Source organism: Telopea speciosissima, chromosome 5, assembly GCF_018873765.1.
Source record: "Telopea speciosissima isolate NSW1024214 ecotype Mountain lineage chromosome 5, Tspe_v1, whole genome shotgun sequence".
In the NCBI taxonomy this organism is placed as follows: domain Eukaryota; kingdom Viridiplantae; phylum Streptophyta; class Magnoliopsida; order Proteales; family Proteaceae; genus Telopea; species Telopea speciosissima.
In genome coordinates this window covers 30,425,769-30,440,823 of record NC_057920.1, presented here as the reverse complement: position 1 = coordinate 30,440,823, position 15,055 = coordinate 30,425,769, and the positions used below count along the sequence as shown (strand labels likewise).

General features: G+C 40.6%; 1 protein-coding gene across 4 annotated transcripts; it reads left to right on the top strand.

The window, feature by feature from the left end:
* The first annotated feature begins 925 nt into the window (after nucleotides 1-925).
* LOC122662430 (bifunctional L-3-cyanoalanine synthase/cysteine synthase 1, mitochondrial-like) lies at nucleotides 926-7,638 on the top strand. 4 transcript variants are annotated; one of them, XM_043858061.1, is made up of 11 exons: nucleotides 926-1,159; nucleotides 4,196-4,305; nucleotides 4,590-4,647; nucleotides 4,844-5,107; nucleotides 5,313-5,450; nucleotides 5,540-5,591; nucleotides 5,812-5,891; nucleotides 5,993-6,052; nucleotides 6,837-6,917; nucleotides 7,268-7,398; nucleotides 7,493-7,547. In XM_043858061.1, the coding sequence occupies exons 1-10, from the start codon at nucleotides 992-994 to the stop codon at nucleotides 7,364-7,366; spliced, it is 1,110 nt and encodes a 369-aa protein (XP_043713996.1). In that variant the 5' UTR covers nucleotides 926-991; the 3' UTR covers nucleotides 7,367-7,398; nucleotides 7,493-7,547. The 4 variants fall into 4 exon arrangements, with proteins under 4 accessions (XP_043713996.1, XP_043713995.1, XP_043713997.1 ...); XM_043858060.1 differs by having other exon boundaries at nucleotides 7,268-7,638; XM_043858062.1 differs by lacking the exon at nucleotides 5,313-5,450 and having other exon boundaries at nucleotides 7,268-7,638.
* Nucleotides 7,639-15,055: the final 7,417 nt, after the last annotated feature.

Genomic DNA, 15,055 nt, shown 5'->3' with positions numbered 1-15,055 from the left:
TGTATCAGGAAGAAAGTTTTCTGTGGGTAAGAGTGCGCCTGGCGCCCAGACATAGAAGGGGCGAAATGATCACCCTACCCCCCCCCCAATAAAAGATGGTATGATAGCTCTGTTGATGCCTCCGCACACGCTCCCATTCCCCCACAAAGAACTCTTCCCCTAAAAATATACGAGAAAAGGTTCTTTGAAATGATGTGGCAGGGTACACTAACAACTCTGTGCCTATCTCTCTGATTCTCACACATGAAATGACCTCGCTACCCTCAAATTTGTAATACCATTTTGCTGAACATCATTGGTCTGCTCCTCTATGCCTCTTGCTCAAAAATAAACCTCTCCCCAATATAAAATATAAAATATAAAATGTATATAAAGATTCTCTCTATATATAAATATTTTTCATATATATATATATATATAGGGAAGTAGTTTTCTGTCAAGGAGTGTGGCTTATGCCAACACTCCCACGTGTCTATATCTCTCCCCCTTAAAACAAGGGGGCAGAACTATCTTTTCATATGGAGAAGAGAGAGACTCTCATGGGAGTGTTGTAGTAGGCCACACTCCCGAACAATTGTTTGTCTTTTTTTACTGGCAATGAGTTCAAAAAAATTTATTATTATTTTTTGGTAATGGAAACGGATAAAAATTTATAAGGCATTGGAAAATAAAATTCTAAACCATATAGTGGCATGAAACCTTATTATTATAAAAAAAGAGAGCATGAAACCTCATGCACCAATACAGTGACACATCTTAGAATCAAAGGACCTTAGCTAGAGACGTTCTCATAAGGAATTCAATAACATATTTTATTCCTGCCCACCACGATCTCTCCCTATAAATAGGGGCACAGCTTTACTCTCTCATCCCTCTTTCCGCAACCACACCTACTCCCACACCCCAACGCCAGTGAGAGAGTGACACTGACAGGGTCTAGCTTCGGCGCAGTCTTACAAAACGACAGGGGCTAACCTCGCAGTGTTCATTAATGGCGGGCATCTTAAGGTTCACGGGAAGAAGATCTGAAGCCTTGAAAAATCTTCTCCGGAGGAACAATTTCTCCACTCAAACTCTTAGCGAGCCGTCATTCGCACAGAGAATTAGGGATCTGCCTAAGGATTTCCCCGGAATTCATGTCAAGAAGGACGTTTCTCAGGCAATCTCTCTCTCTCTCTCTCTCTCTATTCTTCCTTTCATTTTACTTTAGTTTTTCTCTTTCATTTTGCAATCAAGTTCTTTTAATCTTGCCGATCTGTTACTGCTACTACGTATAGATTTCTGATTTTCTTCCATTTTCGGTTCTCAACTGTCAACACCATGAGGAGTAATTTCCTTTCCTTTTCAGTTTTCTGTGATATTTCATGAGTTTTACAGAGAATGGAATTGATAAAAGTCTACATAACTCTTCCGCTTGAGAGAGAAATAGAAATCGATTATATGGTTTTCTATTGAGATGGAAACTTTATTTCCCCCTCTTTCTTTGCTTCTCTCACCCATCAATGGCTGAGGTTTTTTAATCTGTTTTTTTATTTTAATCTGTGGTTTGGAATTTTTTATGGCAAAATATCTGTCTCAATATTTTCATTATATGTTCTTCGATTTTTTGCGTGCCCTTTGATCAGTCTTAAGAGAGCGAGAGTTGTCGGTCACACTGACTGATACAGTTTCGGGAAAGATTCTGTTGCCGTGGCGGAAGCTCGAGCGTCCAGCTCCCATTAAACGATAGCAAAAATAGGGATGGAGTGATTATTTTATTAATGGATCCCATTTGGACCCTACATATGAAATGACTATACTTTGTTTTTAGGGTGATTTCTTATCGCTGGAACGTCTTTAGCTGCCTCCACGATTGGACAAGAGCCGAGTCCACAGTTTCGTCACACAATTTTTTAGGTAAAAAGAATTTATTATCTAGAGAATCCCAAAGATTCTACATACAAAGGAAGGAGAATACAGTGGCGTGGGGACTTGAACAGCAGCCCCAAAGGAGGTTAAACACCAGCTACAGAATTGGCTTCATGTAAAGTATGTTTGAATTGAATCTTCTCAAACGACAAAGAGAATTGTAGGCAGCCATTGATAGTAGGCTTGACTCTCCTAGGGATAGTATCACCACAAGCAGATTGTTGCTTTCAATGATTAGTCTCTTGATGTTTCTTGAGATATCGATTGAGATAGCAAACCTAACACTCAAAGCCTCTGCAACCAAAATATAATTTTATTCAATACCCACCGAAAAAAAACAAATAATTGAAGCTTTAGATGAGCGACAAATTCCACCGATCCCAACCATTCTTGGATTCTTCACTCGATCCATCAACATTAAACTTAACAAATGGGTTAGAAGGCGGAGACCACCTTACCATCCTGGGAATCATAGTAGTTACCTTGTGAAAATCAGTGACAAATCCTTTGTCACCCGAAATAGCTCCGTCACACAATGGATGCGTGTATATGGTTTAATGATATTTTATGTCAATTATGTGAGGCAGATTTTTTATTGGTTAACAGTAGATAACGTGGGGTCTACACATTAAAAATAAAAAAGTCATGGGACCCACAAAAAAAAAATAAGGATGTAAGGTGTTGGGCTATTTCAAAGGCCAAATATGCTCATATTCTGGACGGAAAAAGTTAAAAAACCATGGTCTTCTCCGTCCCTATATGAATTTTGGACAGGATGGGTTGAGATTCGCAGAACCAAAAGAGAGCGTAGCTGGCTTGGAGGGGACATGAGACTTCGCCTCAGGAAGCGAGGTCTCGTGATCAAACCTTTGCCGCTGTATAATTTTTTGGGGCCACCCGCCTTAGGCTCACTAGGGCCCAGAAGCTCCTAGTTCGTGCGTGGCGTGGGGGTCATGTACAAGCCCAAGGGGCGATTTAGTCGGCCTAAAGTCCGATACCCCTTATGTCTCCAAAAAAGAAAAAAAAAAAAACAGTAAAAAAATGAGAGAGGTCTCCATGGAATATTTTCGGATCACGACTTCTTATTTATTTTTGTAAAACGTGACATCCTATTAATGGGCTTTATTAATAGCCCATTAAGCAATCAAAAGTATTCCACTCCTTTATCTTTTTTCTTTTTTTTTTAAATTTTCCAAATTGGTTTTAAATAAATTTTGTTACCCAAAGAAGGGGAAAAAAGATTCCAAATCAGGTCACATGTTGCATCATGGTCAGGGTTTTAGTAATCGGTATTGATCCTAATCAGTTTCAATCGAATAGATTTACCCTTGTATTTTTCAAAATATTGGATTTTTTTTTAATTTTATTTAACTTTGCTCCACACCAATCTATCGATAGATCTACCTATATGGATCAGTCAGGAATCGTTAGTTATTAGTCTCCACCAATACTGATATGAATTGGCCGGTATGGCCAATCCTATACCGATTCCTCAAACCATTGGCTCAACTGAATCGAATGGTCTAACTGTCTGGGTCGAATGATTGGGACCATTAGGTAAAAAACTGGATGGTTTGCATGGTTCTATACGGTTGTCAAACAAAGTGGGTAAACTAAAGGGAGTGACCGTAAATTATAAGTTTATAACTGGTCGACAGACCAACGAGTTGGACCGTCTGGTCTGCCCTAGCTTTCAAAACACTGGTTCAAACTTAAAGACCCTAGACACATTTCCATGGTAAAGGGGGTCTAGAATTGGGCATTGCCATTACCATGAACTACAAATATTTGGTTTTGTAATGAAGTTGGGATCAATAAATGGGATTGTCCATCCCAAACCATCCATAGTTGGACCAGTTCGGTTCAGCTGTTTGTCAACCCAACCCCTTCCTTCTTTGGTCCTGCGGCACAATGTGGAGTTGGGATCAGCTACCCACATGGGGAGCAGTGGGGACAGATCCCAACCCTCCAAGGGCTGTGGGACCCACACCCCATGTGGTTAGCTGATCCGGACTCACAATTGAAAATGTAGTTACTAAATAACCCTTACACCCAATTATTTAGTGTATTTACCAAAGTACCCAATGATAAGCAGGCATCAGGGAGATCCTGAGTTTGGATTCGTTAAGTTTCAATTGGTCTACTGCACTTCCCCCCCTCTCTCTGCCCCCCCAAAAAAAAAAAAAAAAAAAAAAATCTACTGCTCATGCCAGGCAAGTCATATCTTGTTTCAGCATTATTAGTTGGCCTCAAGTTAATTCTCATTTTTTTTTCCATATTTATCCAGCTTATTGGGAAGACTCCCCTTGTTTATCTGAACAAAGTGACTGAAGGTTGTGGAGCTTATATAGCTGCCAAGCAAGAAATGTTTCAACCCACTTCAAGCGTTAAGGACAGGTATTAGCTTAGACACTTCTTCATGAATCCATCATGCCCATTGTGTATAAAAAAACCATGTAGTGTGGTGTACTTATGAGAAACTATCTATTTCCTAACATTGAATTATTGCTCAAAATCCAAATCCAAATCCAAATCAGATAAATGTAATCGGTTTAGTACTGTATTCATCGGGTTGATCCAGCAACCATCAATCAAACCATGTTGACCCAAATGTATTATTTCGGCATGTAGTTTCACTCTATTCATTGTGATTTATTATTTCACTTATTTGCGTGTATCAGACCAGCAATTTCCATGTTTGAAGATGCAGAAAAGAAAGGACTGATTACCCCTGGAAAGGTAAATACTTATGCCATAATGATTTCTATTTGTAGTTCACAGTTACAATTTTGCAATACAAATACGGGAATCAAATTGATGCAGGTACTTGTAAATAAAACTACCTATTTTCACTTGTGTGTATAGTATTGTTACATGATTGCAAGTTTTTTCTAATACAGAGAATTTAATTTTTTTCGAACTTTTGGTATGGTAGACGGTGTTGATTGAGCCGACATCAGGGAATATGGGAATAAGTATGGCATTTATGGCAGCTATGAAGGGGTACAAGATGATTCTCACAATGCCTTCTTTCACAAGCCTTGAGAGGAGGGTGTGTATGAGAGCATTTGGAGCAGAACTAGTCCTCACTGATCCTGCAAAAGGCATGGGAGGAACAGTAAAAAAGGCTTTTGATCTGTTTGAGTCAACCCCAAATGCTTTCATGATGCAACAATTTGAAAATCCTGCAAATAGTCAGGTAGCTTTGGCCATAAAGTCTCAAATTTAATCCTCCTTTTCTCTTTTAATGTAGTGTGAGACTGTGTAGCTCTGTTACATCCATCCCACATAACCGGTTATGATGTATTGTTAGATTTGTTGACTCCACTGAATGACTTCTTCACAGTTCACACGAACTCATAAATCAAGCAATAAAATCATAATTAATTTTTCATTGTAAATAGATTCATTATGAGACTACCGGACCTGAGATATGGGAGGACACTCTCGGCCAAGTGGACATCTTTGTTATGGGAATAGGAAGTGGAGGCACTGTCACTGGAGTTGGACAATATCTGAAATCCAAAAATCCTAACGTCAAGGTAAGATTATTTTACTGTATGTGTGCATATGCACCTAGTTGCATTTTACAATGTTAAGTTTCCATCTTCTCTGTGCTCATCTTTTGCAGATATATGGACTTGAACCTGCGGAGAGCAATGTACTAAATGGTGGTAAGCCAGGTAAGAATAGTTATTAATATGTTATTTGGATATACCCATTTGAAGTTCTCTTAACATTTAGAAACTAAATAGTGGTGTACATTTTCTGATGACCCAATTGATAATATATGAATGTGCATATAAGTACATAAAATAGTCTTTGTATTACATGCTGATAATCTTCAAACTCACATTTTTATTCATAGATACAATTATTAATCAATTCTTTCATCTTAACTAGGTCCTCATCTTATAACTGGCAATGGGGTTGGCTTTAAACCAAAGATATTGGACATGGATGTAATGGATGCTGTTCTTGAGGCAAGTGTTGTTAGGGATCTGGTTGTCAAGCATCCGATATTACAACAGTTTAATTCGATTAATCTGAATACTAATTTATCTGTTGTTTTGAAACTAATTAGGTCTCCAGCGAAGATGCAGTGAAGATGGCAAGAGAGTTGGCGGTGAAGGAGGGGCTCATGGTAATAATTTCATCCAATGTTTCTGACCTTCTATTTTCTTTAAAGAATTCTTTGACTGGTTTGCTCACCACTACTTTCATTATCAATAAGATAAAAGTCTTTTTTTAGAAGTGTTAATCTTTACTGCTATTCATCTACGAATGATGTAATAGTTTCTAATTCATAGTGATGCCTATGGTTCCTTTAATGGATTGAAGCCATTATTCAGAAATCAGAATCATAATGTGAATGTCTTTTTGGGCACTGAATTGAAAGGAAAAAGAATGTATAGGTGAAACATAGACGCATTGTGTACAGTTTAGACCTATTGGTAATGAAAATTTGTATCCCTTTGTATCCCCCTCCCCCCTTCGGGCAATAAAAAAGAAAAAGAAATAAGGAATAGGGTTTTTATCCATAAAGAATATAATCTAGCAACACATCCTTTTAATGTTGAATTTTTTTTTTTTTTTTTTTTGGGGGGGGGGGGGGGGGGTTTGGTAGTTGTTTTGTTCAAGTATTGAGCACAGATATAAAATGTCCATTGTATCAGTATTGGTTGGAAAGGTGTCCCAACTAAATTAGATAGGTTATATGGATCCCGTTTCGCTTCTCTACTCTGTTTAAAGCCTTGTCTCTGTTTAAAACTTCTCTCTTTTTCTCCCCCCTCCCCTTAGTATCTGTTAATCTGCTTTTAATTACCATAGTTTTGAGCCATTGGTAAGCCACATCTACTGTTTTAAGTAACATAACTTGGAAGTTCACTTCACATTATGCAGTCTTATATAAATCTTTGTTTTTGAAGGTGGGAATTTCCTCTGGAGCAAATACAGTGGCAGCATTAAGGCTTGCAAAGATGCCAGAGAACAGAGGGAAACTTATTGTGGTAAGAAAAACTTGTTTTTCTTTCCCCCTTTTATTTGGTTTTAGCATTAACCTCTGTGTTTCCTTTCTTCTGTTTCAAAATGCCAGAGAATAGCATTTTGGCCTGAGAGAGCATTTCATTGACAGAAATGTGACTTACCCTCATCTCCCCTCCTTCCACCCCTGGGATACACAACCGACCCAAGAATGAAGGCAATTTTGTTGTCTCAATAAATAGAAACAGAAAAAGTTTACTTGTTATTTGCATAAGCATTGGCCTTCCCCTGCCCCCCTACTTTAGAAAAGATAGAAACTTTCAGCTTGGAGATGCAGGTATTTAATTTATCAATGGGTTTCTGGTTTCAATTTCAGACGATTCATGCAAGCTTTGGAGAGAGGTACTTGTCGTCTGCACTCTTCCAAGAACTGAGGGACGAGGCTGCGAAGATGCAACCAGTTTCAGTGGATTAACTTTATCAATTATTGTCATTGCTAGAGAGATCACTTGTGAATTTGCCTTTCTAATAAGGAATGTGTGTAACGTTCATATGGTCTTTGGTTATAAATTGTTACATTTATGTGGTTACTGGAGAGGTCTCACTTTTAAATGTGTCATTATCACTTTTATCAATTGTTATGGAATCCTTCCCCTGTTACATTGTCTTCTTTAAAATCCATATTTCCAATGATGTAATAAGAAGCAACTAGTGATGCAATACCAAGCAATTTGTCATTCTGACTTACAAAACTAGGCAAGTTGCATTGCAAAATGTAAATTGGTGATGGGCCTGAGGCCCAGCTGGTCCGTCCACACGGGGCAGGCCAGTCGAGCCAATAACGAGAGAGAGAGAGGGACGGTCACTTAAGTGACCTATCCCTCTTCTGATTGGTCAATCCCAGGGTTTAGTCTATATATAGATATAAGGCATAAATTCTAGGAGTATGATTTAATTAGATTTCTTCTTCCTTTCAAGTTCTGTGTTTTCTAGGGTTTTCATCGTTGTCTAGGGTTTTATGGTATGGAATTCTCTGAGGAGAAGTTTGTGGGGATCACGTTGTGTTCGTAACTGCAAGCAGCCTTCGATCGTCCCTTCCGTTGTGATTTTATTCGGTTCAGGTAATCTTTAAAATCTCTGTGATTAATGGAATACACATATGCTAACAGTGGTATCAAAGCCGATGAAGGTTTGTTGTTTGTAATTTTTTTTTTTCTCTCTTCGCCTATCGATCGACCCTCTTTGGCGCACCGCGCGGCAGGAGTGCGTGATTATTGTTACTGCCATGTGCAAGGTGCGCCGCAGCCGGCCTGTGTTTTTTATTACCTGGCAGCAAGTTTTTTTAAGTTTTAAAAAACAAAACGTTGAGAATGGCAGCTGCCATGCTCGGCAGTGGCCAAGCACAGCTGCCGCATTCTTTCCGTGGTCTCTTTCTTTTGGGCTGTAGGTGTTTTTTATTAAAAAATAAAAAACCAAAAACCAAAAAAATACGATGAAAGGGGGCAACAGCCCTGCAATACGTATGAAAGTGAAGAGGAATAGGAAAACGAAGATTAAAAAAACAAGGGGTTTTAAACTTTTAATGGATGATGTGAGGTGTAATCATGATTGTTTTGTTAAAAAATAAAATAATGATTGCATTATGATTTGTTTGGTTTAAAAAAAACATCATGATTGATTTTGTTAACCCTTCTTTTTCACCCTCTACTGGCCATGACAAACTAAAAGGACAAAAAAAATAAAAGAGGAGAAAAAGAAGAAAAAGAAAGAAGAAAGCAAAAGCTTTTAAAAATAACCTAATGTTATTAGTTGTTTTTTAATTTTGTTATAATCGATTGTTTCTTTTTTAAAATAACAGATTGTATATATGTTTATTGTTTTTGAAAATATATGCATACTTTAGTATCTAGTTATAACAATATGCATGTGATATGGTTTTGGTTAGTGACAACTATATGCATATGCCTTGATTTGTTATACATGCATTGGGGATTGATTCTTGAATATGTGATAATGTGGTTCTTTTTAATAGAGATAAAATCATATATTATTATATGCATATCATATGTGGATTGTTCAATTAATATGAATGCTCATGGTTTGTTCTTGTGATCCCCATCAAATTTTTTGGGGATCTCCCCTGTAGGGTTTCTCATTTTTGGGGTATGTTATTTATTTCATGTGCACCCCCCAATTAGTGAGAAATTATTTTGTGAGATCCATGGGAGAAAAATGGGAGATAGGGTATTGTCCTAAATCGTTCCATATTTTTTCCATGTGTATTGGAAATCGCCTAGGACTAATTTATTAATAAAGAAACATATGATTCCCCCCACTGAGGTATGGACCAGTTTGACGTTGCCATTAGGGTATCGTTGTCAAACACCCCATCCCATGCAACCATGTGTTTTATTATTTATTTCTCATGGGATGGATTTGGTACTTGTCAAGTGATGTGTTTATTAGGATAGATGTGCGTTAGAGTTAGTGCATGAAAGTGATACAAAGTGCAGTGCTCTTTGATAGTTTGTAGTAGGATCTTAAATGTAAAGAGCCGGTTGTAATTTTAATATTTCTTGAGAAGGCATGTAATGGAAGCTATTGCACTGCGTATCACAACCTTATACCGACGCGGCATATCACTTTGAGTACCAAATTTGGGTCTCTTGTGTGAGTCCCTGCGTACCCCGTATGTATGGCGCATTAAACTGTGGTTAGGAGATTCTTGATTTTCCTCATACATTTGTTCGAAATCAGTTAAAGTTATACGTCCCTAGACCCACACATTATGAGATTTGATTATCAGCTTAGCGAAGTTTTTGGTCTCACCGTGTGGGAAAGGGTACCATTAATTTTTATTAGGGTTTCTTAAACATATTTGTGAATTTATGGATGTATACTAAATGTCCTCCCTTGCACATTGTAGTGATGACTTCTAAGACTGTTGTTACCAACCTTAACGAAGGCAACAAGTTGGATGGCACCAACTATGACATGTGGCATTGAAAGGCCAAGTTCTTGCTTAATGAGCAAGATTACCTAGACCTCCTGACCACTGAGATGGCCCCACCCGAAGTGGGTACTACCGTCCGTCACCGTCAAGAAAAAGAGGCTTACTACAATTGGTTTAAGAGAGATCATAGTGCGCGCTTTCTTATGTTAAGCACGATGCACGATGATCTTATCGGCCAGTATGAGAAGTGCAAGACTGTCAAGTCCATGTGGGACCAGGTAAGGCTCGACTGTGGCGGTACATCCATGACCAAACTTAGGTCCATGATCTTGAAGTTTGAGATGTACCGTAAGGACCCTAAGCACACTATGGTTGAACATCTCAGGGTCGTGAAAGACGTGATCCAAAAGTTGGATGATGCTGGGGTACACCTTACCAATGAGCAGCAAGTACAAGCCGTCATCAGGACGTTGCCTAATTCCTGGGGGTAGATGAAGATAGTTCTGACACATAACGACACTGTCAAGACATTTAATGACATTGCCGCTTATGTGGAACTAGAGGCGGAGCGCCTAGAGGCGATCCAATCACATGCCCTTGTGGCCCAAGCGGGGTAGCGCAAGAATGGGTCTAAGCGCAAGAGACAAAGGACCACTGGAAATCAGGATCAAGCTTAGAAAGCTGCGCCAACTGGGCGTAAGACCACCAAGCACCGACGTGGCAAGCGAGGTGGAAAGAAAGATATCACCAAGGTCAAGTACTATAACTGCCAGAAGATGGGGCACTTTGCTCGTGACTGCATTGAAGCAAAGCAGGTACCATTTCTGCCTCTCTCCTTGTACTTTTGTATGTACACACGTTTTGGTTGCCCAAACCCAATCTGATTGGATTGTGGATACAGGTGCAACAAGACATATAGCGCGAGATCGAGGAGGGTTCGTAGATTATAAAAAGATTTTGGATGGCGCCCAAAGTATCTACATGGGGAATGGCACAAGTGAAGCGGTTCGAGGAGTTGGTACCTACCAGCTCACCTTGCGCACTGGGCGCATCTTGTTACTTCATGATGTGCTATACGCACAAGAAATCCAGCATAATCTACTTTTCGTTACTGCATTATTGACTTTAGGATATTCCTTTATTTTTTATGGTGACTCTTTTGAGATTCGTTTGGATGGTAGTAGTTTTAGATATTGTAGACTTGAGAATGGTTTTATTAAATTAGATTTGATAATTCCTATTGTTTCCTCTTCATCTTTTGTAGTTGATTCTAATACTAGTCCTGATTCAATTACTTGGCATGCTAGGCTAGGACACATAGGTCGAGATAGGATGGGACGGCTAGCTCGAGAAGGCCTTCTTGGCTCACTCACTAAAGTCAACCTATCGACATGTGAGGCCTATTTAGTGGGTAAGGCCCACCGAAAGCCTTTTGGAAAGGCTAAACGAGCAACCCAGACCATAGAGCTTGTCCATTCGGACATCTGCGGATCAATGAACGTGAAGGCACATCATGGTGCTTCTTATTTTCTCACCTTTATCGATGATTATTCGCGATATGGTTATGTGTATCTGATCGCTCACCACTACGAAGCGCTAGATTGCTTCAAACGCTTTGTAGCAGAGGTTGAGAATCAGTAAGGCAAGAGGTTAAAAACTCTGCGCATTGACCGAGGACGCGAGTATTTATCCGATCAATTTAAAGAGATGTGTGAGGAAAAAGGAATCACTAGGCAGCTGACTATTCCCCACACTCCACAGTAAAATGGTGTAGCAGAGCGGAGGAATAGGACACTTTTAGATATGGTTAGAACGATGATGGCGCAGGCCAACCTCCCAATATCTTTCTGGGGGGATGCTATGTTGACCGCTGCCTACGTTCTTAACCGCGTGCCATCACAGTCAGTTCCCTCCACTCCCTATGAATTGTGGAAAAGCGTAAAGCCCACTTTGGGGCATATGCGACCATGGGGATGTGTAGGCTATGTTCATAGTACCTCCCATAAGTTTGGGAAACTTGGCCCTAGAGCTAAAAAGAGTATCCTTATAAGATATTCCAATACCTTGAAAGGCTATGTAGTGTACGGTGAACATCAAGATGGAGGAATGACAGAAAGTGAGTCCCGCAATGTGGATTTTCTTGAGACCGATTTCCCTAGCATCAGTGACGCTGGCAGAGACCTTAATCTTTTTGAGATAGAGACTAATGAAAGCGTCTCACCTACTCTTGGCGAGGGTGAGGAATTAAACACTCATCAAGAGATCGCCAGAGAGGGTGAGAGTGATCATCAGCTCAGTGGGAGTGCGCTACCTAATGAAAGCGCATAACCTGCTGGTCAAGAACACTTTATGCATAAGAGCGCATATGGACACGTTCCTCGACATCATTTTGAGATTAAAGGGGACGCTGCCCTTGTCTATGTCCTGAGGGATGAGGATGAGCCAGCCTCAGTGAGTGAGGCGCTCTCTTCTCCAGCTAAGGAAATGTGGCAAGCTGCTATGGAAGATGAGTTGAGTTCTATGAGAAAGAACCAAGTCTGGGAGTTAGTTGATCTTCCACTTGGGCGCAAGGCCATCGGGAACAAGTGGGTTCTGAAGGTCAACCGAAAGGCAAATGGATCAATTGACAAGTATAAGGCACGTCTTGTGGCGAAGGGATATACCCAAAAGGAGAGTATAGATTATGATGAGATGTTCTCCCCTGTGGTGAGAATGGCCTCAACACGCCTCATTCTAGCCATTGTCGCAAAGTTGGATTTGGAACTCTAGCAAATGGACGTTAAAACTGCTTTTCTCAATGGAGAACTGGACGAGGAGATCTTTATGACTCAGCCTGTGGGCTTTGAGAAGAAGGGACATGAGCGTAAAATATGCCGTCTCAAACGTTCCATCTATGGCCTTAAGCAATCATCCAGGCGGTGGTACATTAGTTTCACCATGCCATTACCACTGCGGGTTTTGACATTATTGAAGAGGACCACTGTGTGTATGTTAAATGGTCCAAGGTAGGGTTTCTTATCCTATCATTATATGTTGACGACATCTTGCTGGCTGGGAATGACATTAAAATGATTGTCGCCACTAAAGAGTGGCTGTCCTCTATTTTTGAGATGAAGGACATGGGTGAGGCCAAATTTGTATTGGGCATAAAGACTGTGAGGGATCACACTAGGAGACTTCTTAGTTTATTTCAAGAGACTTACATAAAGAAAGTCCTGGAGTGGTTCCGTATGAGCAACTCGAAACCCATTAACACTCCAATGGACAAGGCATGCACTTTGAGCCTAGACCAATGCCCTAAGAGTGATGAAGAGAGAAACCAAATGTCCAAAATACCCTATGCAATGGCAATAGGTAGTCTGATGTATGCGATGATGTGCACGCGTCCAGATATTTGCTTTGTCATTGGTATGGTGAGCCGTTACCAGAGTAACCCAGGGCTAGCTCATTGGCAGGCAGTAAAGAGGATAGTTCGATACCTACGTGGCACTGTAGACCTCTCGCTCACCTTCAGTGGTTCAGACTTGAGACTGAGAGGCTACAGTGATGCTGATTGGGCTGGTGATAGAGACGAATGCAAGTCCACTTCGGGGTATGCGTTTGTTCTGGGAGGCAGGGTTGTTACTTGGAGTAGCAAGAAACAGAGCTGCATCGCCCTATCCACGATGGAGTCAGAGTACGTCACATTTTGGCAGCAGTACAGGAGGCCATTTGGCTCAGGAGGTTCTTGCAGAGACTTAGCATTTTTGCTCACTCAGACGATGTTGTGCTTATACACTGTGTTAGCACGACAGCGCTTGCATTTGCGAAGGACCCCAAGTTTTATGGTAGAGCCAAGCACATTGACATACGGTATCACTACATTCGAGACATGGTAGCACAAGGTGAAGTGGTTCTGCAGCATATCTCCACTAGCAATATGTTGGCTGATCCATTGACTAAGCCCATTGCCAGAGATGTTTTTGTAGTTCACGTTAGGAACTTGGAACTCAGGCGGATCTGATATGTATTTGCTTTGAGAACACTTTGTTTGTGATGGACATTTATCTGTACTTCTCTTACATTTATTGATGAGCATATATTTGTTTGAGTAATATTGTGTGTATACATTCATTATTTGTAAAGATGTCACTAGGCTTAGAATCGACCCACTCACACGGGTGATTCGCCTCGACGCTGGGGTATAGCGAGTGAGATGAGCCCATGAGCATGTGTGCTCTATAGCGCCTTAGGTAGAGCTAAGATGAGACCTTTACTTGGTCCAACTTGGAAGACACCACACTGCCAAGTAGCTTGTTAGAAGCCAGATGTGAGGTTCTAGGCAGAAACCATGAGGGTGACTGCACTAGAGACTCAGGTTAGGCGCTTAGAGTAGCGACTAGACTAAGATCTGTATGGCATTTATTTATTGCGAGTGACATGCCCACCCTAGTGGGAGTTACGCCATAGCATGCATATCATACTGCATGTGCTCATGACGATCGATTATGAGAGTGACCGAATGGATCCCTGCTTCGTCACTGTGTGAACCACATGGATTATATTAATCCCACAATACCCTTATTACCTGAGACAAAGTCATGAAAAAGATACTCAATGACGCTACTTTAACGTTCTCCTTAGGACCATGGATGATGCGGTCAAGCGGGAAGCGATTGGGAAAGCTGTTGGGGATATTTTGCTTGACATGAGGGGCTCAGGGAAAACCATTGGACGTTACACCTTTGTTATGTGACTCATTACCCGGGCGATGCGTCGTATTTGTGATCGACGCAGTCATGAGTACATTACATACCAAGGATTAACACTGCTCACATGAGGGGTCGAGAGTGTTAGATCGGGTGTAAGTGGATCGTTTGGGGTATTTCAAGACTTTTTGAGAGTGATGTACTATGTTGGCTAGATGGAAGTTTGATATAGTACTCCTACCTTGTATCATCTCGACAGGTCGCATGCCCCATTATCTGCATGGAGGATAACACGGAATGAGAGAAACTTGAATGCATAATATATGCGCTCTGTGTGGGCGAGTAGGAGATGTAAATCTGTGATGGGCTTGAGGCCCAGCTGGTCCACCCACATAGGGCAGGCCAGTCGAGCCAATACCGAGAGAGAGAGAGAGGGACGGTCACTTAAGTGACCGATCCCTCTGATTGGCCAATCCCTGGGTTTAGCCTATATATAGACATAAGGCATAAACCCTAGGAGTAT

Excerpts from the sequence above, each read along its gene's own strand:
- LOC122662430 (XM_043858060.1), top strand. The coding sequence starts at position 992 with ATGGCGGGCATCTTAAGGTTCACGGGAAGAAGATCTGAAGCCTTGAAA. Across the intron at positions 5,451-5,539 it reads CCAAAAATCCTAACGTCAAG|ATATATGGACTTGAACCTGC; the intron begins GTAAGATTATTT and ends CATCTTTTGCAG. Across the intron at positions 5,892-5,992 it reads TAATGGATGCTGTTCTTGAG|GTCTCCAGCGAAGATGCAGT; the intron begins GCAAGTGTTGTT and ends GAAACTAATTAG.